General features: G+C 40.2%; 1 protein-coding gene across 4 annotated transcripts in view; it reads right to left on the reverse strand.

The window, feature by feature from the left end:
- Positions 1–907: 907 nt before the first annotated feature.
- Positions 908–25061, reverse strand: part of LOC127503994 (gamma-aminobutyric acid receptor subunit beta-2) — a 117128-nt gene continuing 92974 nt past the window's right edge. Inside the window, exons 6-10 of one of the 4 annotated variants that reach the window (XM_051878288.1) lie at positions 23651–23788; positions 22303–22455; positions 19674–19918; positions 17216–17356; positions 908–9146 (exon numbers count right to left, since the gene is read on the reverse strand). In XM_051878288.1, coding sequence (XP_051734248.1) covers positions 8799–9146; positions 17216–17356; positions 19674–19918; positions 22303–22455; positions 23651–23788 — 1025 coding nt within the window. In that variant the 3' untranslated portion in view covers positions 908–8798. Of the gene's footprint in view, positions 9147–15771; positions 16058–17215; positions 17357–19673; positions 19919–22302; positions 22456–23650; positions 23789–25061 lie in introns of those variants that run through there. The other 3 variants (XM_051878290.1, XM_051878289.1, XM_051878291.1) reach the window with 3 other exon arrangements.

A 25061-nucleotide genomic window follows, 5' to 3' on the forward strand; every position in this document is an offset into this window, starting at 1 on the left:
TGCGGTACGGCAAGAGAAGAGGGACAAAATACAATTTCTGCAGTACCATAAACAGCCCTCGAACTCCACTGAATATAACCAAATGCCTTATTTTATGGAATGTACGCAATTTTCAGCAAAAACCATACCGCCAGGTCTAAAATTTAAACACTTATATCAGAAAAACAAGTTTTGGAAGAAGTATATGATGTATTGACTCATTTACACTTTAATTAAAGTTACATAATCGTACCTTTAAGTTTGGAAATGTCACTTGCAGAAATGTGTTTTTATGTACAGACATAATATTACAGTATAATACGTCTGTTTTGATGATTGTGTTAATTGTTTTATAAAATTAAAATGTGTCTGTTAAAGTTATAAATGGAGTATATCAGGCTATAAATTATGTATTTTATTGTTTCATTATTTTTATTCTCTTGTGTGACTTGAATTTATTTGAATTGTAATTTAAAACCATTTTCTTGTCATTACAGTTCAAATTTCAATTCAACATCCTGTGGGGTGTCAATTCAGTTCAAATTCACACTCATGAATTGAAAGGATGATCTTGAACAACTACAAACAATCAGAGCTATATCTTGCAATTGTAGCCTAACTATAATTTTGAGACCAATTTTACAGATTCAGTATTACAATTTAGTTATTGCCCAATTGTTTGTTTCTCAGTGTAATGATATTTTTAATTTTGGAAAGTGAGAATTAGAGTGTAGGACATTAACAGGCTCAGATAGGTTGCCTATATGTAACTGATATTTTAATAACATCAAACAGATTCAGACCACCAATAATGGCACTGTATGTGGGTGAGTGAATGTGTGAGGTAGACTTGAGGACATGAATTTCTGTGAAGTTCAGAAAGGAACAAAGAGAAAATAAAATCATCATAAACTGTGAATCCGAACACTTTTAGAGTTTTATACAGTATTTATTGAGGGTTCATAGATTTTCAAAGATTATAACAGATTTTTTTTTCTTTTTTCTTTTTTTTTCTGTCAGTCCATATGCATCTGATGACCCTCTGGTTGGCGTCAGAGAGGGCTTGTTGATTTCTGATGTTTTGAGATATTGTTACATCTCCTCTGTGAATGGAAGCTAAGGCTTAATCTGTGAACATGTGCAAAAAACATAGTCAGTTTGCCATCTTTATCATTTTCAAATGAGTTTCTGCTTTTGTTGGAGTATTTTGTTGGAGTACAAATATATAAAAAATATTAATTAAAAAAGTAAAATAATGAGAGGCACAAACAAAAAGCAAAGCAGTTACCAAGTGTTTGACATTTGTGCATTTTCTCAGAAACTTGTGCTCACACACATTCATAGACCCTTTTCTTTGTTTCTGGGTCTCCCCCAACACAATCACACACAATGTTCTGTTAAAACAGCTAAAAAGGCCTAATTGTGGTATCTAGTAATTTTTAGGACATGAGAGGGAAAATACAATTGAGAAATATAACAAAGAAAAAAAATAAATAAACCATTGTCGTTTTTTTTGAACGCCAGTGTGTTTTTGATAAAGAATGCTAGAAAGCAACAGAAAGAGAAAGGACTACACAATAAACAATGCTGAGTATTGACTTATAGACTTTACGCTAGGCAAAAAAGATGTGAAAACAAGAAATATTGGTTTACTAAGGAGAGCCAGTTTCAAATTGTTTACATTATTGATTTGTCATCAAGTATTTTCCATAACATTGCTTTGTAGTAAGCTTTGCATTAACCAGTAAAGTACAAACCAGAAAGCTTAGAAATATTACATTACACATTGTTAGAAATAATTTTGTATTTACATGAACACCCTGCTCCAATTGGATGTTTAGTACTATAGTTCATATTTACATCTAGAAATAGTTTTTGGAATTTATTAAAATAAGTCCTAATGCCCAGGTTCTCCTTCCATTATTTCCTTTAATAATGTACACCACCGAGATATCTTCTGCAGCTGAGACTAACATAAACAAATCAGAATTGAATAACTCTGAAGTTTGTAACAACTTGTAAAGAATGGGCAAAGAAAACCATTTCTGTGTGCATGAATACATGTGAATTATATGAATCTCAACGAAATATACAGATGTTTTAAGCATTGATCTTGGAGAAAAAAAGTAATTGTGACAAATGGACAGCAGAATCAGTGCCTAAAATATCACATTGTTACACTTAATTGTTACATAATCACTTACCATCACTATAAATATACAATCACTGTTAATAACTGTTAATTTCCTTGTCCACAGGCTTGTAATTAAATGCATTCATACATTTCTGATCCTTCAGTGAAGAAGCTATGCTTATATATAAGTAAAATACTACTAATTTGTCATTTGACTTTTTAGATCAGTTTAGCAGTATGAATTGCAAAATATGTTTTTGAATGTATGGTGCCAGTATTGCATGCAGTAAAGATGTGAGTTAGAGATGCATTATTAAACATGGGTAATAAGTATGTGTTGCTTGATTTCCTGCATGCTTATAAGTCCACAATTCCCTGGTTATGAATAGACTAGTGTTTCGTAAGATTTAGTTAGTGTTTCATTCGATATTACTCAACATCAAAGGGGCTGGGAGATAAGAAAATCAAATCAAATCAAACCAAATCAATGTTAATTATCATTTCCTTGAGCTTTTAACTTATTCTGTGTTGTTTCAACCCTGTTGTGTTTTGATCTTAAAAAAAGGTCAAGAAAATAGATTGATATATTGAGATATGAAATGCCAAACTACAAAGAAATCTTGGTGAGCATGATACGTATTGTTTTATTTTATCTCTATGACTTGATAAAAATTGAAATTGCATACCTTGATGGAAAATGTCTTGCATGCAGGTCCATCATGATTACACATATTTAAAAATTAATTGATTATGACCGATGTACTGTACCATTTAAAAAAAAAAAAAAAAAAAAAAAATGTAATTTCAATAATAAATTAGTGTGAAAATATGTAATGAAAAGTAAATGTATAAATAAAGATGAGTATATACTTTCCTCGATTAAATCTGGTCAGTGTTGTGCTTTTAATTTTTCTTTTCAAGCATTGTAAGGCTAAACTATATTCATATGCCCTTCTCACAGGTGGAGGATGATGGGCTCTGACTGGCTCTTTTAGATGGAATTCATCACGTGTCATGATGAAATTACAGTATTGGTTTTACACCATGAGCCCTTCCACCATCTCAATAATCCACCATTTTCAATTCATTTCATGTAAACACAGAGCTACTCTCTTTTTCTGAATACAAAGAGTTTTTTAACAATTCTGTACAAGTGATATTTACAATACATAACACAAAGGAATTAATATTTGTTTACTATTTTTCATTGACAAAGCCAAGAGATTCCTTAACTGCTGGCTTTTTAAAACAAAATCAGTATGAATATGTTTAATCCTTCAAGATGCTTGTCACTAGATTTGCCAAAGATTTTGAGGTTCATAGACTTCAATCTTTGGAATACAGTAAATGTTTTGTTTGAGGCAATGTGCAGCTGGTAAACGAGACATCTTCCAGTGCAACTGTAGGTAACACTTTATTTTGATAGTCCACTTTTGTCATTCTACTAACTATAAGTAACTTTGCAACTACTTGTCAACTAGCAGTCATTAGAATATTAGTAGACTGTCTTCTTAATATCTACTAACACTTTACTTCGATGGTTTTATTGACTATAAGTAACCTTGCAAGTACGTCAACTTATTCTACTAATCTGAACCTAACAAGAACAGTCTACTAACAGTCTACTACATACTCTAATACTCTAATGAGAGTTAGTTGACATGTACTTGGCAGATTATTTATAGTTAGTAGAATGTCTAAAGTGGACCATCGAAATAAAGTGTAACCCAGTCGTATAGTCTGCTTTGATTTTAGTTATATGTGTGTGAAATAATGGCCCAGTTTTACAGACAGCGCTTAGATTAAACCAGGATTAAGCCTTAGTTCAATTAGGGCATTTAAGAAGCTTTTATAAACGTGCTTTAGAAGAAAACATTACTGGTGTGTATCTTGAGACAAAACAGATATGTCAGTGCAAGCTGCTTTCAGTTAAAAGAGCTCAAACATGCATTTCAGTCTGGGACTAGCTTAAGCCTCGTTTGTGAAACCAGAGGAATATGTTATTGTATTTAGACAGTTGAAGTTCCCTTTCAAAAAGGAACTTGCACTGCGTCCTGAGACACTTTGGGGAACGCCTCCGCGTGACTGGTACCTGAAGCAACTGTAGAATCACGGCAATCCTATTGGCCGGCAACAGCCTATGACGAAGTATGTAAGGGGCGCCTAGAGAACGTCATCCTATTTTCGTCTTCAGGGACTGTTTGTTTGAAGCACGCTGTTCAAATCTACGTAAAAATGACTTGTTAAAGCAAATGTTTCAAGCTGTGTGCACGATCCATGTCATACATATTTGACACTCAATAACACACATGACTTGTGCGTTCTTTGTTAGAGCATGCACACTCAGTTCCTGAGGGAGCTGTTGGTATGCACTGTGAGCATTTCTGGCTGTGGAAGTTCCACTCTTGTTTGTCTCTCTTCTCAAGGGCTTCTGTGCCCGGTGGCTCATGCTGAGGTGGAGAGGAGACTGAGATCATAGGGCTCACAGAGGGAGCTCGTTGAAGTTAATCTTTCGCACACTTCAGGGACTGACAAGAGTGAGGACACATTTTCTCTTGCATCCTCAGGATCAACAGACAGTGCTTCGCTGGCATCATGCAGAAAGAGCAAAAGATGGCTGTTGAGGGCGAAGAAGGCAAGACATCCGAGCCCTCGCAGCCGCTCTGCCCCACGTATGATGAGTTGTTGGGTGTTATGGAGCGTGTGTTAAGCAGCCGTCTGCTGCCATGAGAGCGTGTTAGTGTAGAGACCGCTCCTGTAAGATTGGAAACACGAACGGTTTCTTTCCAGCCATAACCCCCAGCTTCCATGAGCTCTCGAGACATTTCCGTAATATCTTGCGAAAAAAATAAATAAATAAATCGACTCAAAAGCTTTGGCTCTGCCCTTATATGGCAGGACATACACGGCAGCAGGTCATGCTGTGCTGCACACTATGGCAGTGCTTTAAGCATACCGAGTGACCTGCTGAAAGACTGGACCAGTATTCAAAACTTGTTTACAAAAAAAAAAAATAAATAAAAAGAAGTGCAGGTCCGGGTCTACGAGCGTCCTAGGCCCCTTCCGTGAAAATTTATCCCGTTGAGGCCTCCACTCCTCCAGAGCTTAGCTCAGACAGCAACCTGTCTCTGAGCAAGAGTCATTGTTCGTTGAGCTTTCTCTTGGGTCAAGTTGATATTAAGTCCCCTTGTTCAGGATCCTCTAATAGTGCTCAACATTGTGTTCAACACCAATGATGCTCAGGTCAAGCCAATTAAGTACTCCCTCCTATTCAGGATGGTGTTGAGTACACCCCCTTAGAACTCAAGCATTAGCCCTGAGCCCATGCCCGTGATATTCTGTAGTAGTAGGCCCTATTAAGAGGCCTCCTCAACAGTCTGGTTGCATGAGATCTGCACTCCCCTTGTTTAAAGGGTAGAAAGTGATAAGCTGAGTACATCGCTTTGTGGCAATGTGAATGAGTATTCCAAGCCTACACACCTCTGGTGGCTCGTTTTTCAAGTAGTTTACCCTCCTCGGGCCGCCTTGATGGTGACCCTCCGGGTCGAACTACACTCCTAGCACTTCTAGCTAGTACACAGATTGAGTTTATGTTGCAGGCTCCACAGGAGCCTCCCTGATTCTAGCCCCAGAGCTTGGTTGATGTTCTACTTGGTCGAGCATAGGTAGTACTCCCTTCGTGTTAGAGGGTCATTCTGTAGAGTACCTCGCTCCCTGAGTCTGGTCAGAAGGTCGAATGACTCACGTGAGACCTCCCTGGTAGATCAGCTTTTTTTTTTAGAGCTGTAGGTACTCCCTCGTTTGAGAGGATCGTCCTATAGAGAGCCTCGCTCCCTGAGTTTAGTCTGAAAGGTCGAGAGATTCTTGTGAACCCCCTTGGTAGATCAGCTCTTGATAGAGCTAGAGATACTCCTCTCATTGGGGACCCTATGTAGAGTACCCAGCATCCATAGTGCTTTGAAAAAGAAGCGCTCTGTAGGTCCAGGGTCGAGCAGAGTAACTTCCCTCATTTGTAAGAGTTTGGAAAGCGAGTCCTGCTCCCCAGGATGCCCGTCTCTTTGTCCAGAGTGAGCTGGCTACTACCTCTTCTGCAGTCCCTCTCACTGGTTGCCTCTCATGAGGCAAGTATGGTAGGAGGCTCTGTTTAGGAAACAGACAGGTTGTTGGCTAGACTAGGTCACAAGTCAGACCGGGTTAGCCTCCCTGGTGTCTCCTTTTGGCCCCTGGCCATACTCCCTTAAAAGAATCTCTTCCCAGTGAAGATGCTGGTTCCAAGCCTTTGAGCGGCTTTTGACAGGGCGCAGTGCAAGTTCCCTTTCAAAATGGAATGTCTCGGGTTATGACTGTAACCCTGGTTCCCTGAGAACAGGGAACGAGACACTGCATCTCATATCCATGTCTCCGGGCTGCCTGTTCAGTCCCTTCGGACAAAGAAGTGGATTACATGTTCTCTAGGCGCCACTTACATACTTTCTGGTTGCACTAGTATGTCATAGGCTGTCACCGGCCAATAGGATTGCCGTGATTTTACAGTTGCTTCAGATACCAGTCAAGCAGAGGCGTTTCCCAAAGTGTCTCAGGATGCAGTGTCTCGTTCCCTGTTCTCAGGTAGCCAGGGTTACAGTCGTAACCCAAGACGCTCTGTTCACATTGTGGTCTCTGCACAATTCGCATTAATCTCTTCAGTGTTTCTGTACAACTATTCACCGAAACGTCTGTGCCATCAATGTCAGATTTACCTCTTAAACATCACACAATAAACAAGCAAACTGTAGTTGGTCATTTTACATCTCAGTCTCTTTCTTTTTAAGCATGCAGTGCTTGCCCAGAATAAACTTTGTGAACAAGATTTTTATTCTATTCTCACTCCCAAGGCATTAAAAACTGAAGCTCTTTGCTCTTGCATTGTCAATACAAGATCTTGACCAAAAATGTATGCACCTCTTGATGGAAATAACATCACAACATTTATTTCCATCAAGAGGTGCATCAATTTTTTGGTGCAAGACAATGCAAGAGTCAAGCACTCTGTAAAGTGTCCTTCAGCACACCCCAAAGAATTTCCATGAAATTAAGGTCAGGACTCAGGGGTGCCAATTCATGTGTGAAAATGATTCTTCATGCCCCCCCCCCCCACACAATTTGAGCATGATGAATCTTGACATTGTCATCCTGGAATATGTCCATGATATGTCTTCCTACATGGTTGTTTAAGAAATGAAAAGCTGCACACTCCATCTTTTAGAGTTAAAAGAACTGTTGTCAAACATATAATGCTAGAAAAATAATAATCACTGTAATAGTGATCCATTCATAAACTCTTAAGTATTTGTCTATTAAAATCCAAACTAACCAAATGTGTGCCTTTAGCGTCTTAATAGTGGCAAGGCACTGGACAATGTATGATGTTTTAAATGGCTTCGGAGTGAGAACAGTTTGAGACTACACACAAGGTGTCAAGGTTTGGCTGGTCACTAGATGTTGTAACTACATAATTTTGCTATTCAAAAGCAATCATATAGTCTGAAGAATAAAATATTTAATTTTTTTTTTTTTTTTTTTTTTTGTGCCAGTGGCATGGTTTTTGGAGTGCTCTTATGAACGGAAAAAAAGGCTTATATTTTTCCTTGTCTGCTGCCATTCACATCACAGCTCAGGATTATCGCTGCTGAAGGGTTTGGATTTAGGTTTGTTCCTCTGATGCTATCAGCCAATAAGCATTGTCATTTCCTGCTGAATAACAATGAGTCATATTGCATTTTCACTATCATGAACAATGATGGCAGCATTCAGGTCACATACTTTCAAACATCAGTAGAACAACTGCTATTGAGATGAATGATGGGAATGCTAACGGATAGACTAGCATTACGCAAGATTGATGGGAGCTATAAAAATTATTAGAGTTAGCAGCCGAGTTGAGTTATTTGTGTTAGTAATAGTAATGCCTTCAACTTCCATAGCATGCTGAACATCGAAATTAAACATAATATAAGCATTTTGGAAATATAAAGCTTACCAAAGTGTCAATAAAATTTGGAGTACAGGATCTGAGAGACGTGTTTCATCAAAATAAATGAGGTTAAGTAAAAGTGTATAATAAATTCTCTTGAATAAATAAACTATCATCTGTGTGTAAAGTAGAAAATACAACCTTATGATAAAACTATTCATATTATCTCCTTACTCAAAAGGCTGTGAAAACAATTAACTTTACAAATAAAGGTATAGAAATATTAAATTACTGAGTGCTGCTTCCTTAACAATTGCTAAAGGAGGAAAGAACTGACAGTGAAATGCTGTGGATGTCCAATCTTTCAGTCTTTGAATTTTTTGTTGGTAAAAAGATAACTAATTTGCAGCAATAACTGATTTGATAATTTGGCAACAAAACAGATACACCTTGTCTTAATAGAAATCTTAATTGAATCAAACCAAATATTGAACAAAACACTCAAACGCACTAAAAACTACTGATTTTTGGAATAGGCACCATTTGTTCTTAACCTCTTTTGAGTATCGGTGTCAGCCAGCAATTAAGGTGAACCCAAGGTTAAAGAGAGATAGTCCTGATTTTAATCTGTCAACATAAGTCCTGCTTGTATTGCAAAATCAGACGCAGGAAAACGGAAGAATATACTGACATAAAAATAAGTGGCGCTTCTTGGACGGCCCCGCAATCCAGTTAGTTGACATAATAAAGCCAATAGACGACATTGAAGAAAGAAAATACGGTGGGGAAGATCATTCTCGACCATTTGTCGATTGAATTGACATCAGTTAAGTCAGGGATAGTGATTTTAAGCTGTGAAGTGCGCCGTCGTAGCCGGCTTTTCTTCTGAGCAACATGCCGTTCCAGGGCATTGCGTCCAAAGTTGTGCCTGGCCAGACCGGCTTTCCGATACTGCAGCGTGGTGCTGTCAAAGGCCAGCATGGTGGTACGGGGGTCGCCCAAACCCAGGGTTAACTCTGATGTGCCCATTTCATTCTTGATCTCCAGAGGACTGAGAAGGATGTTTTCATGTGGGTCCATCTAAGACATAAATACAGATGAACAGGTTAGTAATGGTAACAGTGTTCTTTTTTTATTTTCTCCAGAATTTTGTTATGCATTGTAAACAATTTCTGAAGGTCAACTTTTTTCTTTATCTGTATTTTTTTTTTTTTTTAATGAATTTCCAATAAAATTAATCACATTTACATAAAACAACGTGAAAATAAGAAAACAAATGCTAACTTACCTACTGGTTTTCGTGAATTATTCTTTAAACTTTTTGGCATTGTAACACAGTATTTAACATAGACTGAGACAAAACCAACAAATTGCCAGTAACACAGTCTTATGGAAATGGGTTGGTGCACATAGAGATGTAAAGCAAAGTAAGGTAAGGCATGGTTGTACACGTGATAGTATTTATGATATATTCTACAAAATTATGATCTTTTCATGACAAATAATAGGGCATCCTGTAGGATGCTGAACTGATATGTAGAAATATCTAATAACAAAAAAAAAAAAAAAAAAAAAAAAAAAAAAAAAAAAAAATCAATAAATGTTCAATTGTTTCCTTTTCCTTTCTGAATTGTACTTTCAATCCTATATTAATAAATACTATCTAAAATAGTAAACATTTGTTTTGGTGAGTGGTTTGGAGGGAAAAGAGAGGTGATGATGGCAATGGTGAAAAAAAATAAATAAAAAAATTCTGTTATGATTTACTCACCCACATGTCATTCAAAAACTGACTTTCTTTCTCCCTTGAAACACAAAAAGAGTTTTGAAAAATATTCTGCCCGCTCTTTTTCCATATATTGAAAGAGACCTGGACGAGTTCCAATGTGACAAAAAAGTACCATAAAAGTATGACTTGTGTGCTTTATGTGACTTTTGCAAAGTCATCTGAAGCTGCACAATAACTTTTGTGAGTAACAGACCACGGAAAATCTTCCCTTTAGAAGAAAGTCATATGAGTTTGGACAACATAAGAGTGTTTAAATGATGACAGAATTTTGTATTTGGGTCAACATTTTTTAAGAGGAAACAAGAAATTATAAAAAAACAACACCACATTCTTACTCCCAACTTGTCACATATGAACAGGGTACACATTAACAGACAGGGTACCACATTTTAAGACATGCAATGTACTCCTTTGCTTTCAATGAGAAACCTTTGATGTCAATACACAGATACAATAGCCATGGGAATTTTATCATCATGATGAAAATATGTAATGGGGTATAATTTTTCCATTATGACATACACCGATCAGGCATAACATTATGACCACTGAAAGGTGAAGTGAATAACACTGATCATCTCTTCATCAGGGCACCTGTTAGGATGTATTAGGCAGCAAGTGAACATTTTGTCCTCAAAGTTGATGTGTTAGAAGCAGAAAAAAGCAATGGAGCAATGGAAGAAGGTGGCCTAGTCTGATGAGTCACGTTTCCTTTTAAATCACGTGGATGGCCGGGTGCGTGTGTGTCTCTTACCTGGGGAACACATGACACCAGGATGCACTATGGGAAGAAGGCAAGCCGATGGAGGCAGTGTGATGCTTTGGGCAATGTTCTGCTGGGAAATCTTGGTTCGCATTCAGTCGGTCACGTTCAACGTACGTCGGACAGACCGACGAATAGGAATCTCGCTAGAGAGGCCAGTCTGCTTCGAGTGTGACTAAACGAGCCAATGCACATTGGCATGCAATCATATGCATCAGCTGCTAGCCTCGCAGCGTGGGTATTTAATGAGCAGCAGGTGCATTGCATCTTCAGCTTTTCGCTTCGGAGCCGAACATATGTGTCTGTGTTTCTGCAAGCAAGTGTCTTCTAGATGAGTCCAGCTCTTCACACTGCTCTTCTTCTCAGTGCGGGCGGACAGCATAGCAGCGGGGTCGAATCCTCTCTTTCTTTTGATTATTTTTCTTTTTTGCTTTATTTGAGCAAAGCTGTTCCCAGCTGTAAAGGCTGTTTTCACGGCCGGTAATGGTGCACTTTTGAGCGCTGAATAGCTGTTCTCACAGCTGGTAAGAGCAGCGTCTTCAAAGAGAGAGCAGCACACGACAGGCTGCACACAATCCCTGTCTCCTCAGAGGGTTGCTTCGGGTAACGGCACTGGTGATCTGAGGATTACATTGAGCGCGCTTCCTTCGGGGAACCCACCTCCTAGGAACTCTCACTCCTCCTGCACTCCGCAGCCAGTAGAGCTGCCGGGGGGAGCGCGGTGGGCCATCTCAAAGGTGTGCATCATCCGTATGCTATGCAACTATTCCCTAACTCCACCTGGCAGGGGGAGCCGTCTCTCCATTCCCGGACCTGTAAGCACTCGTCGGATCTTACCGTCAGGGCTTACCAGGCTTGCGGGGAAGCCGCTTCCGCCTTACACGATCCACAAGTTCTCCAGGAACTTCGTGCCGCGACGGACCTCGTGCTTCGTGCAACGAAGGTTACGGCGCGGTCAGTGGGTCGTGCGATGTCCACTATGGTGGTCCAGGAACGCCATCTCTGGCTGTGTCTGGCCGACATGAGGGATACCGACAAAGTCAGGTTCCTTAATTCCCCCGTGTCCCAGACCGGCCTCTTCGGCGACACAGTTGAGAACTTTGCCCAGCAGTTCTCGGCTGTACAGAAGCAGTCTGAGGCCATCAGTCACATCCTCATGTGCAGCGGTCAGCTGCTGCGTCCACCCATCCGCCGTCGGCAGCACCTCAGCCTGCTCATCGCCGAGGGCGCCCCCCTGCAGCTGCCCCCGCTCCCGTGCCGCAGCAGCATCCAAGCGGCGCCATGGAGCCAGTCGCAAGCGGGGTGCCCAGCCCGTCCAGGCCCCCGCCAAGAAGGGTGGTAAAGCCAAGAGCAAGAGGCCCTAGGACGGGCGACCCGGAGATGGTTGGGACTGCTCTTCAGGAGATGGTGACCGCACCACTCATTCCCCCGGAGGAGGGCCGGGTGGTAAATCCTTTGTTTCATTTTGTTTCTGTTCCCAAATTTTCAAAAAAAGAGCCGTTTCCTTCATCTCCGGGTCCAAAGAGGGCTCGGAGAGTAGTGGGAGGGCAAGATCCTCTCCACTCTCATCCCCCTCTTCCTTCGCCATAGGGCAGCAGCGTGCAGTTCGAGAAGGCAGCCAAAGCCTCTCCTGTGCCCCCTGCCTGACCATGGAACCATGTAAGTGTTGCGCAGCACACTCAGACCCCACTACGGGCCGCCTTGCTAAGAGAGCCTTGGGTACGCCTACAGTTCCTTTGATCCCGCTTGTACGGTCTCTGCGAGCCTGGTTAGTGCTCCCCAATCCATCTTGCTATCTCATTCGGACCGTCAGGCTCAGCTATGTGATTCAGTTCGCCCAGCGTCCTCCCAAGTTCAGGGGCGTCTACCTCACTGCAGTGAAAGCTGTCGATGCCTATGTCTTGTGTGCGGAGATCGCGGTCCTACTGGCGAATGTCGCGATAGAGCCGGTCCCTCCAGCCAATATGAGGTCAGGGTTCTACAGTCCCTACTTCATTGTACCCAAGAAAAGCGGTGGGTTACGACCGATCTTGGACCTGCACAAGCTACCATTCAAAATGCTCACGCAGAAACGCATTTTCGAGTGCATCCGTCCCCAAGATTGGTTTGCAGCGATCGACCTGAAGGACACATACTTTCATGTCTCGATTCTCCCTCGAAACAGGCCGTTCCTGCGCTTTGCATTCGAGGGTTGAGCATATCAGTACAAGGTCCTGGGAAAAGAGCAAACTCTCCCCTGTGCAGAGGATCTCTTTTCTCGGTATGGAGTTGGATTCGGTCGAACAGACAGCACGCCTCAGAGAGGAACGTGCTCAGTCGGTGTTGAACTACTTGAATATGTTCAAAGGCAGGACAGCGGTCCCACTGAAATTCTTTCAGAGGCTCCTGGGGCATATGGCAGCCGCAGCGGCAGTAACTTTGCTTCATATGAGACTGCTTCAGCACTGGCTTCATGGCCGAGTCCCGAGATGGGCATGGCAACGCGGCACGTTCCGGGTAGCAATCACTCCAGAATGCCGCCACGCCTTCAGCCCGTGGTCGGACCCCTTGTTTCTTCAGGCAGGAGTGCCCCTAGAGCAGGTGTCCCGGCCTTGCCCTGAGCCACCTGAAAGGGCCGTTATAGGGCAAGCATGTGCTGGTCCGCACAGACAACACTGCTACCGTTGCGTACATCAACCGTCAAGGTGGTCTACGATCCCGTCGCGTGTCGCAACTCGCCCGCCATCTCCTCCTTTCGAGTCAGAAGCTTCTGAGGTCGCTTCACGCCATTCATGTCCCTGGTGTGCTCAACCGTGTGGCCAACGAGCTCTCACGAGCTGCGCTGCCGGGAGAGTGGTGACTCCACCCCCAGGTGGTCCAGCTGATTTGGAGAGAGTTCGGAGAGGTTCAGGTAGACCTGTTTGCCTCACCAGAAACCTCCCACTGCCAGTTATTTTACTCCCTGTCCGAGGGAACACTCGGGACAGATGCACTGGGACACAGCTGACCCCGGGGCCTTCGCAAATATGCGTTTCCCCCAGTGAAACCTGGTTCCCGGAACTCTCGCTCCTCGCGAAAGCCCCTCCCTGGTGCATCCCTCTGAGGAAAGACCTTCTTTCTCAGAGACAAGACACTCTTTGGCACCCACGTCTAGACCTCTGGAAACTCCATGTCTGGTCCCTGGACGGGACATGGAGGTTCTAGGTAACTTACCACCCGAGGTACTTAACACCATCACTTTGGCACATGCACCGTCTACGAGACGTGCTTACGCCTTGAAGTGGAACCTGTTCGTCGAGTGGTGCTCTTCTCGCCGAGAAGACCCCCAAAGATGTTCGATCAGAGTCGTGCTTTCATTCTTGCAGCAAGGGTCGGAGCTTAGGTTGTCCCCCTCCACCCTCAAAGTTCATGCTGCCGCAATTTCCGCATACCACGACCACATCGATGGCAAGTCTGTTGGTAAGCACGACCTGGTCATCAGGTTCCTTAGGGGGGCAAGAAGATTAAATCCTCCTCGACCCACCTCCACACCCTGTTGGGACCTTGCTCTGGTGCTTCGAGCACTCCAGGATGCTCCCTGTGAGCCCTTGCAGTTAGCAGACTTAAAGATTCTGTCTATGAAGACTTTGCTGCTGGTTGCATTGGCCTCCATCAAAAGGGTAGGGGACCTGCAGGCATTTTCGTTCGACAAATTGTGCCTAGAGTTTGGGCCGGGCAACGGCCACGTGGTACTGAGACCCCGGCCTGGCTATGTGCCCATGGTTCCCACAGCTCCCTTCAGGGACCAGGTAGTGAGCCTGCAAGTGCTGCCCCCGGAGGAGGCAGACCCAGCCCTGGCTTTGCTCTGTCCAGTTCGCGCTTTGCGACTATACATAGACAGAACTCAAAGCTTCAGGACCTCAGACCAGCTCTTTATCTGTTACGGAGGCCAGCAGAATTGGGTTGGAGTCACCCCAGTTCTTCCGTATGTAGTACAGCCCTATGGGGTTAGTCCATATGTACTTCTCCACATAACTCCTTCTGGGAAGGATGTGGCTTCTGCAGCATTCCTTTCCCAGCGAAAGGGTGCTTTCCCAGTGTTATCCAATAGTCTCACTGAGTGGGTTTTGGGGAACAGCAATGATCGACACTCTCTGTGCTAGCCCTGTCCCACCGTCTTTAGGCAAGGGGGTTCAGGTGCCTTGCAACAGAGTGCTGGAAGGGGGTAGCTCCTGTGGCGCTTTGGTAGAGATTCCTATTCATCGGTCTGTCCGACGTACGTCGAACGTGACCGACTGAATGGGAACATCTCGGTTACATAGGTAACCCTCGTTCCCTGAAGGAGGGAATGGAGACGTACGTCCCATCACCACAGTTGCTGTACCCCGCTGATGCTACCGGCTAACCTGTTTGGCTCCTCAGCGAAAACCTGAAGATGCAACGCTCCTGCTGCTCATTAAATACCCGCGCTGCGAGGTGAGCAGCTGATACACTCGAAGCAGATTGGCCTCTCTAGCGAAATTCCTATTCGTCGTTATTCTGTCCGACGTACGTCTCCGTTCCCTCCTTCAGGGAACGAGGGTTACCTATGTAACCGAGACGGTCCTGCCATCCATGTGGATGCTACTTTGACACGTACAACCTACCGAAGCATTGTTGCAGACCATGTACACCCTTTCATGGAAACGGTAATCTCTGGTGGCTGTGGCCTCTTTCAGCAGGATAATGCATCCTGCCACAAAGCAAAAATGGTTCAGGAATGGTTTGAGGAGCACAACAACAAGTTTGAGGTGTTGACTTGGCCTCAAATTCTCCAGATCTCAATCCAATCGAGCATCTGTGGGATGTGCTGAACAAACAAGTCTGATCTATGGAGGCTCCACCTTGCAAATTACAGGACTTAAAGGATCTGCTGCTAACATCTTGGTGCCAGATACCACAGCACACCTTCAGGGGTCTAGTGGAGTCCATGCCTCAATGGGTCAGGGCTGTTTTGGCAGCAAAAGAGGGACCAACACAATATTAGGAAGGTGGTCATAATGTTATGCCTGATCTGTGTATATGTTAAGGTATGATTTTCAATTTAAACAGCCATAATAATTTTATTTACATTACACTATTTAAACATTTTTGCACACATAACCCAACCCCTAAACTATCCCATTTGTATATTATTTAATATAAAACACAGGATATAACAGGCAGATACAACTACAGTCACAATTTAAACAAGATGTACATATCCGAAGTGTTCTGTAGACAAACGATTGATTTACGTGAGGAGCAGACCCAAAAAATGATCACCATCTCTATCCGCCGTAAAGCTCATTTCCTAGTGATGGGGAGTCGACTCCAAAAGAGTCGATTCCTCGACTCTTAATAACCCTTGTGTTGGAGTTGACTCCAGCATAGGAATCGACTCTGGTTGTCGACTCCGTTGCTGTGTCTGAAATCATTCGCTCGTGCATCAGAAAGCTGGAGCTGTCACAGAAACAACATCACAGTCACATACTTTTATCCTACATTTAGCTTACTTTACAAAATAATAAAAAATAGCCACTTACATTGTAATCATACATACCTCCATGCCAGAAGTTTTATTAATACAATAAATATTAATTTGGTTTGCCATGGTTATCCTAATTTTCATTCATAATGAGTAAACTAATTAATTTAAATATAATAAAACAACAACAACAAAGATAAATGCATTAATATGTGTACATTATTGTATGTATTTAGGCTAGACATTATTTCTAGTATCTTAAACTCTTCTGTCTAAGAAGCTTTTTGGAGTAAAACTGGACTAATTTAGCCAGTCACAGTAAAGTTTTAGGCTTCGTGTCAAAAAAAAAAAACAACAACAAAAAAAAGAATAGCATACATTTAGTGTGTAATAATGATAGCAATCTTGTCTTCTTATTGCTGAACCTGATTTAACTTAAAGTAAATGGAGCAAATGAAGATTCCGGGAGTCTATTCCATTGACTAAGGTGGGAGTCGGGAATCAGTGTCAACGCCGGAAAACCTGGAACCTGAACACCCCTATCAGATCCTGTGTGCACACATTCAAATAATAATGCCAGAAGAAATGTTACGTCAGCTTTGATTGAAAAAATGCCATTGGCTTTTGTGTGCCTCGTGACCGATTCCACTCTGTTCTTCACATAAAGATATTGTATGGCTTCAGAAGACTTGGAATGCAACACAACGTTTTTAATACTTTTTTTTGGTCGGTTTTTGCAATACCTGTGACTGTACTTTTATTTGCCTGTTACATGTTTTATATTGTTGAGGAAGTGGGAAGGTTTAGGGGAGGGTGGGGCTAGGTGCTCCAAAATATCTATCAAAGTATGAATATTTATGAAATCATCTCTACTTTTACAAATGCATGCAAAAAATTAAATGTGTCTTGATCTGATGCATAAGGCAAACAACAGAAAGCAATGGAGTACCCTACACATTGAAAAGTGATGCTAAAGGGGTACCCTGCACATTTGAAAGTGATGCCAAGTGGTCTTGACCAAGCGTCCATATGTGACAAGTTGGAAGTGAGAACATGTTGTAAAAAAAGGGCTGGGTCTCAAATAAATTTGCCGCACTATATGCCATAACTCTCTTGATGAACGTTTTCAGTACCTTATTTTTTGAATCGCCTAGTCCTAATGCTGCATCGTCCACAAAGATTGGTTCCCACATGGAGTCATGTGCGTCAATATCCCTCTGTTTCATTCTGGCATACAGAGCATCGTCTCTCTGAACTACATTTCCCACCATCCACTGAAAGCATACAAAATCATTACCATCAAAGCAGTCACTTTTCAAGAAATTTAGAAGTGTGAGGCAATGCTGGCAACCACAGCTCTAAACCCAAGAGCATCCTTCAATAAGTTCCACTACATCTGAGCACCAGCGAAACATCTTCAAAATTTTAAACAACAAGAGTCTTGACAAGTTCCCTGAGTGCTGTTATTGCTCGATCAACTGTATATCAGTGGTTTTCAAGTGTTAGGGTTAGTACCCAAAAGTAGGTCACAGATCTGTAGCTACTAATAGGGTCTCAGAGAGCATGGGGAAAACAATACTAAATGCCAATATTAAAACCCCCAAAATATAAATATAAATATCTCGGTCCAGAACCAAAACCAGCTGAGATCTACTGATTTATGTCTTGATTTATGTCTTTATAATTATGTAAAATACATAAACAGCTAAACAACTACAGTATCACTGCTATTATTTCATCCTCTAAATATAGTACATTACTAGCCAGCATTATCCTGATACAAGCAATCAGTTTTTTCCTAAAATACTGCTAGTCCAATCTGGAATATTTTGTTGCCTAAACATATTACAGATACTGCGGACTAGGAAAAAAAAGGGGGGTAAAAGTAATAGGCCCTCTTATAACATGCAAGTGCTGTTTTTTATTATTTTGACCTGATGTCATGATGTCATAAAGGAGGGTAAAACAAAAGTTAACAGGTTATTGCGATGATGGATTATTGCATTAGAAGTTATGTGAATACCTGCAGACAATATATTAAATACCATATAGTAATGTACTGGTGGTAGCATTCGGTGCATTTAGTTGGAAAATAAAGCAAAAAGCTTGACTTAAATTCTGCCTCAACATAAAACCACACTGATGTCTGTAACAGCCAAACAGCCTTCAAATATGACTACAAACAAAAGTCATAAAATAAGAAGAAACACTGCTTTCATTGTCAAACAAATAAACTACTCTAAATGTACAGATTTTATAGGGTCTGCGGTCTTTTATAGGGCAGTCTCATGTTGGTTACAATCAAGTCAGACATTGAAATTACAGTGAAGATATGAATACAGACTAGACAGAACAATCAAAACAACCATTCACAAGTAACGGGCATTGACACTGACATCGATTTGCAGTGACAAAGCCACCTGGAGTCAATTAGGCCTATTTAAATTCAGAGCTGGCGATTTCCGGCAACATAAGTGTCAGTGACAGTTTTCAGTTTTATAAAACTCAGTAGTGACGCAATACGATTTAAACATTGTATTTGTGAACACCCTTTAACATACACTCTAAAAAATGCTGGGTTAAAAACAACCCAAGTTGGGTTGAAAATGGACAAACCAAGCAATTGGGTTGTTTTAACCCAACGTTTGACCCAACGTGCTGGGCATTTTTATTTAACCCAACTATTGTTTAAAAATTACTGTATGTCTGGCTTAAAATGAACCCAAAATAGGTTGGAAATTAAAAATCAGACACATAATTACTAGAGGCAACAATAATAATCAAAAGGTGAACATTTATTAATAAGCAATTTAATAAATGTTTATTCTTTAATTATTATTCATTAAACTTATTAAGAAATGTTCATTTCCAACATACTTTGGGTTCATTTTAAGCAAGCAATACAATCATTTTTAAACAATAGTTGAGTTAAATAAAACTACCCAGCAGGTTGGCAAACATTTAACCCAACAGTTGTCCATTTTCAACCCAGCATTTTTTAGAGTGTAGGAATCACAGCAATTTGCAAAAACATTCTGAGCAGAAGAACTACTTCAGTATAATAATTTAATATTTTGGTAACACTTTACAATAAGGGCACATTAGTTAATGTGATAGCTATCATTACTAACAACTAACAAATATAACGTTTGATTTTTTTAATGTATTAGTAAATGTTGAAATTAACATTAACTATTTAATTAATAAATGTTTTAAAAGTAGTTTTCATTGTTAGTTCATGTTAACTAACATAGATAAAGGGTAACCACTGATTTTCAACCAGATTTGTATTGTTATAATGTCAGTAGTATATTTGCCAGCAAAAGTCCGCTGGATGGCATAAACCATACTTTTGAGAGCTTCATATATATATATATATATGCCTTTCTACTGCATATACAGCCAACTTATAATAAAAGCCCATCTTGCCACTGGTGAATTAACTTTTACAAATGTTATCAAATGGAACCTTATTGTAAAGTGTCACCACAATTTTTATAATTCACTTTTTTCAACATTAAATGTATAATTACTGTTAAAGTTACTGTGCAGCTACTATAACCTTTGGTAACGTTTGAATTTCAAACATACTTTGTTGGGATCCATTCTCATTTTTTCATTGTTGGCTGTGGAGGCTTTCTCTGCAGCTCTCTTCTGCCGCTGCGGTCCCCTGCCGAAGAAGATGTAGTTGACCAGCGCATACTCCAGCAGAGCCAGGAAGACGAAGACGAAACAGCCCATCAGGTACATGTCAATGGCTTTGACATACGGAATCTTTGGAAGAGTCTCCCGCAAATGTGTGTTGATGGTGGTCATGGTCAGCACAGTGGTGATGCCTACATTCAAGAGGGAATTATTGTTAAGAGTGCAAATGTCAAAAAGTGGATTCTAATGAGGTACCATAATACTTGGAAACAAATATTTATAAATACTGATAGTCCAAGCCAGGAACAAATGGGCAGGTAGGATTAAGAAAGGAAGGCAGAAGCTAGTGGCTCAAAGTGCAAGGGTTTTAATGAGTGAAAAGAGCAAAACTAAAAGTCAGGTAACTTAAATGAAACAAAAACATGTCCAAAAACCAGGAACTCAAAAGGGGAACAAAACATGGGTAAAAACAACAAAACACAAAAGAAAACATAGGTGTACTTATACACAATGGCTAATGAGAAAACTAGAAAACACCTGGGAATGATAATGATCTAACCAACAGAAAAACTACAAGGGGACTACAAAATGGCAACTGGAAACAGGAAATAACCAAATATAAACTAAAAATAAAAGTCCAAATGGGAGACAAGACAAAACCTTTTCTTTCTACACCTTGTTTCTTAGCTTTGAAATTGTTTAAATAATTTTACATAGTTTTAGGAATTTTTTTGTGTATTTAATTAATTCATTATATAATCACTTTTAGTGAATATAGTGATATTATGTGACCATTTTATTCCAAGAAATAAAAATATGTGTACATTGTTGAGTACACGATTCCCTATGTCTCTGTTTCAGGGACTCTTATTTTGACATTCTTTTGTCTTGTGTTCAGTTCCTCTGGCATTTAATTCTGGTTTCCATTGTCATCTTGTTTGTTTTCACAGAAACCCTTGTTTGTTACCATGTCAACTGATCACCTACACCTGTCCTTCACTTAGTCTCTTGTTACCTTTATGTATTTAAACCCTCAGTCATCGTCTGGTCATTAGCTGTGTCCTCTGGAGGTTGCATTTGAAGGCTGCATGCGACATCAAGGACGTCTTATTTAAGAAAAGTAACCATAATAAAATTGATTGTTATTCCTCGTGAGGTGTAAAATACCATAATTTCATTCTTACTTTGCAGTCTAACGGTTACTTTTCTTAAATGAGACCGCCTCGATGACGTATCCAGCCTTCAAATGTGACCTCCGGAGGACACAGCCTTTGAAATTAGATGCAGCAAGTGTCTTGTGCTGAAGTTTTGTGCTGGTTTTTCTCTGTATCTTTCCTGGTGTTTATTAAATGTATTTTTACTGCTTTTCTGTGTCAAGCATCTTTTGTGGATTATCATGTCTAGCCAGTGCGTGACAACTGCATTCTATGAAAACTAAATGAGATCACCCTAAGCATGTCCTCATTTAGAAAGTTAGAAAAACATGTGCGTGTGTGAGGGAGCTTTATCTGAATTGTTTCCTTTCAGTTGATGATTCAGAATCTTAAAATTGTATGATTTTTATGCTCTCAGCTGGCAGAGTGGGAGTTAGGCACCTTAATTGGTGAAACACAAAGCCTTCCTGCTTCTCAACAGTGATTAAGAAATAGTTCTGTCATTTTATGCATTGAAATATCCATTCAGTGTCAGTGTCAGTGATCCTACCTCTTTCAAGGTCTATCCATGCAGATGCACATTTGTATCCAAATATTTTATGATTCTAATCAGTATGAGCTTCACTCATATCTGTTCATCCTATACATCCACAATTACCCAGCCTTCTGTTAAATGCAACAGTGGTTTGCACTTGTGTGGATGAATGAGGCCAGGCCAGACGGCAATCACAAAGAGTGCTCTTTTATTCACACTGAGAAGCCTGCATGCTTGCTACCTCAGCCTTGCATAATCAGTGATGACAGGAAAAAAGTGGAGGCTTACAAGAGAGAGATGGAGAGAATGTGTGGTGTAAAAGAAAAAAAAAAAAAAAAAAAGATCAGTATAAACGTCTGTCACTATGCTTGATTAAAGACTTTCACAAAAGGATCTTAGAGGGTACTTGGGGTGAACCTGTTCTAAAAACATGTCCCAGTCATATTTCATCCAAAATGCGAAATATGCAATAACATAAAAGATCATCGTTTTACTGTCACGGTTAACTGTAGCGTAATCCAAACAAAGACAGATGCATGACACAGAATGACGAATAATGATAATATTTATTAAACAGAGAGAGCGAGAAGACTACAGAGGGTTTATATATGCAAGGGAAGATCATTAACAGAACAGGGAACAGGTGAGACAGTAATCAGGGACCATGACAACTATTGAAAGAACTAGAACTCGGGCAAATGGTGAAATGAAAACAAACAAAGATACTGAGGAGAATATGAGAAGGGCAGAGCAGAAAAGCAGGAGAGAACACTGCTGCACTATAACAGGATCCTCAACCGAAGACACAGAAGAACAGTTGGTGGATAGGGAGAGGTGAGTGTATATACAGTATTTAAAATGAATGTCACCAGCTGTGCGCGCCTACCTAAAGCAACCCTGGCAGCCGAGGCATCATAGTTGATCCAGAAGGATACCCAAGATAGGATGGTGATTAGGATTGAAGGCATGTAGGTCTGCAGAATGAAGTAGCCAATGTTTCTCTTGAGCTTGAAGCTCAGGGAGAGGCGAGGATATGAACCTGGATGAAAATAACCCAGCAAAAAGATCACAATCCATAAGATACATTTATAAAACGCTTTTTGTACAGTTTAATGGTTCTGTATATTTTGTCATAGGATCAGACCAAGTCCCACTCAAAACTCCTCTGGTAATATTAATTAAGTATCATATTGTGTACTAGACACTGTAATATATGTAATACTCACATTTGTGCATGGTGCTTTGTAAGCCCATAGGATAAAAGTGATTCGTAAACATATATGCAGATAATTAACAAATACAGTTTATTGAGATAATTTATATTTATTAAATATATTTATATCTCTCTCTATATATATCACATTTAATGGGACAGTATAGGGAGGGAGAGAAAGGGAAAGACGATGAAGGAGAGCAGGAGATGGGATCGGGAAAGGATATCACACAAAAAAAAAAATCGTGCCATATGTCAGAGTAGGGCCCATGTGACTATGTTTCGACAGATCCATAATTTGTTATAACAGTGTGTTACTGCATGATGATAAAGTACCATAAAAAAAAAATAATAATAATAATAAAAATGTTTTATTACACTACAAATGCAATGGAGTAGCAATTTAGACTATACTATGGCTTAAAAAGGGCCATCAAATCAGGGGGTTGAAATTGCGTTCTGGTTGGAATCGTTCCGATACGTTGGAATACGACTGTCTTCATCCTCTTTGACATGCTGAACAAACGTCATTTTCAAAGACTGCATCTACAGCTAACCTCCTGACTTACATGACAAATTCATGAATATGAAAATGTAGTCAATGAATAAATCAAGTGGTCACACAACGTTTTGTTAAATAACTTATAAGAACACAGTGTGTCTTGTTTTTAATGTATGTGTTTTTCATTCTTAGACCAGGGTGAATTCATATAACCGCTGGGGCCTGGCATACCACTAGCCACGCCAAACTGAGTAAGTTCATAAACCCCACCTAGGGTCTTCCATGAATGACTTGCTTACTTACTCTAACGGAAACTGCTTCCTGAAGCAGAAACTGCCTACTAGAGCCAGCTGCATATGTGTAAATGTAATAAATGGGTCTAAATGGGAGAGAGTTTTCGACCTCAAAGTGTCCTAATAAGTGGTGCAGTTAGGTAATGTAAAGACTTTACCTTTGCTTTATCTAATCATATAGTTATTTGGCTTGTTCCTATAGTGTTCTGTAGTCTGGTTGTATTACCTGTAGAAAACACCACGTTTTTAGAGATGAGTTTGTAGTCCACTATAGAGAACTGAGGAAGCTCTATCCTTTCAACCCCCGTTACTGCATGGTCGCCACCTCGCCAGTAAAACTCAATATCATCTGTGGTGTAGCCATCTGAGGGAGAAACAGACACATATTAAAACATATATGGATGGTGGTCATGTGATTGAGGTCTCATTGGTTGTTCTGAAGTCTTAAATATATAAATGGGTCATATTCTGGCATCACTACAAGTGCATAAGAAATACAAATATATAAATAAATAAATAAAAAGAAAGAAAGAAATGATACAGCTTACTGTTCCAGCTTATGACAATCTGCATAAATTGCAAATCCCAGCCCATTACACAAATGAACACACACTTGCAAAGCTAACATAAGTTGATTAGCTAGTGACCCAAAAAAAAAAAAAAAAAAAAAAAAAATTATGGACAGATGCCACAAAATAAAGTAATACATTCTGGGGAAAATAGTTCTTGCATTATAAGAAATGAATTATTTGTTCTTAAATGGTTGGATGAATTTAACTTTGCCAAGTTATGAACCGTCAGCTACAGCAAACAGTGTCTTTATTCATTATAAACCTTGCATATCCATAATTTAACATGTTAAATCATTCAAGGCTTGCTAAGATGTGAAGAATTATAAATGATGAAACATGTGATCAAGTTCAGCTGTGAACATTTACTCCATCTGAGGGGAGCTCTGAAATGGACCTGTAATATGGGTCATGATATGAGATATTCTCTCCTATCTAATAACAACAGAAGAATGTGCATGACATGTGCCACATGTTGTTGCCTGAATCATTATTTTATTGTGGAGTTGGGGTCAAGCTCAGGGATGGACATGGGGCTAAAATTCGCCCTTAGACAAAGCCAGCCCACCCGGCCCACAAGTTCCCCCATGAATATTTTTGCTGGGGTTAAGGCCTTAAATTACATAAGTACATAAATGAATAAATACAACTTGGACAGGGACAAATAATGATAGATATTATTGAATTTACTGCAAATGCAGTTAACAAATTTAATATTGCATTCTTGTCACACAGAAATGCATTCATTTTGAGATAGGATGCCGTAAAGTAAATTTACTGCTATTAAATTCTGTCATCATTTACTCACCCTCACGCTGTTCCAAACCTGTATGACTTTCTCTCTTCTATGAAACACAAAAGAAGATATTTTGGTTAGGCTATCCTTGACTTCTACTGTAAAGGGAATAATAATAATAATAATAATAATAATAATAATAATAAATAGACTCAAATGATTTTCGTTTATGTTCCACAGAAAGAAAGACATTCAGGTTTAGAATGGCATTAAGGTGAGTAAATGATGCAATTTTGGGTTGAACTATTTCTTTAAAAACAAAACATTTGTAA

Source organism: Ctenopharyngodon idella, chromosome 21 (genome assembly GCF_019924925.1).
Source record: "Ctenopharyngodon idella isolate HZGC_01 chromosome 21, HZGC01, whole genome shotgun sequence".
Lineage (NCBI taxonomy): Eukaryota > Metazoa > Chordata > Actinopteri > Cypriniformes > Xenocyprididae > Ctenopharyngodon > Ctenopharyngodon idella.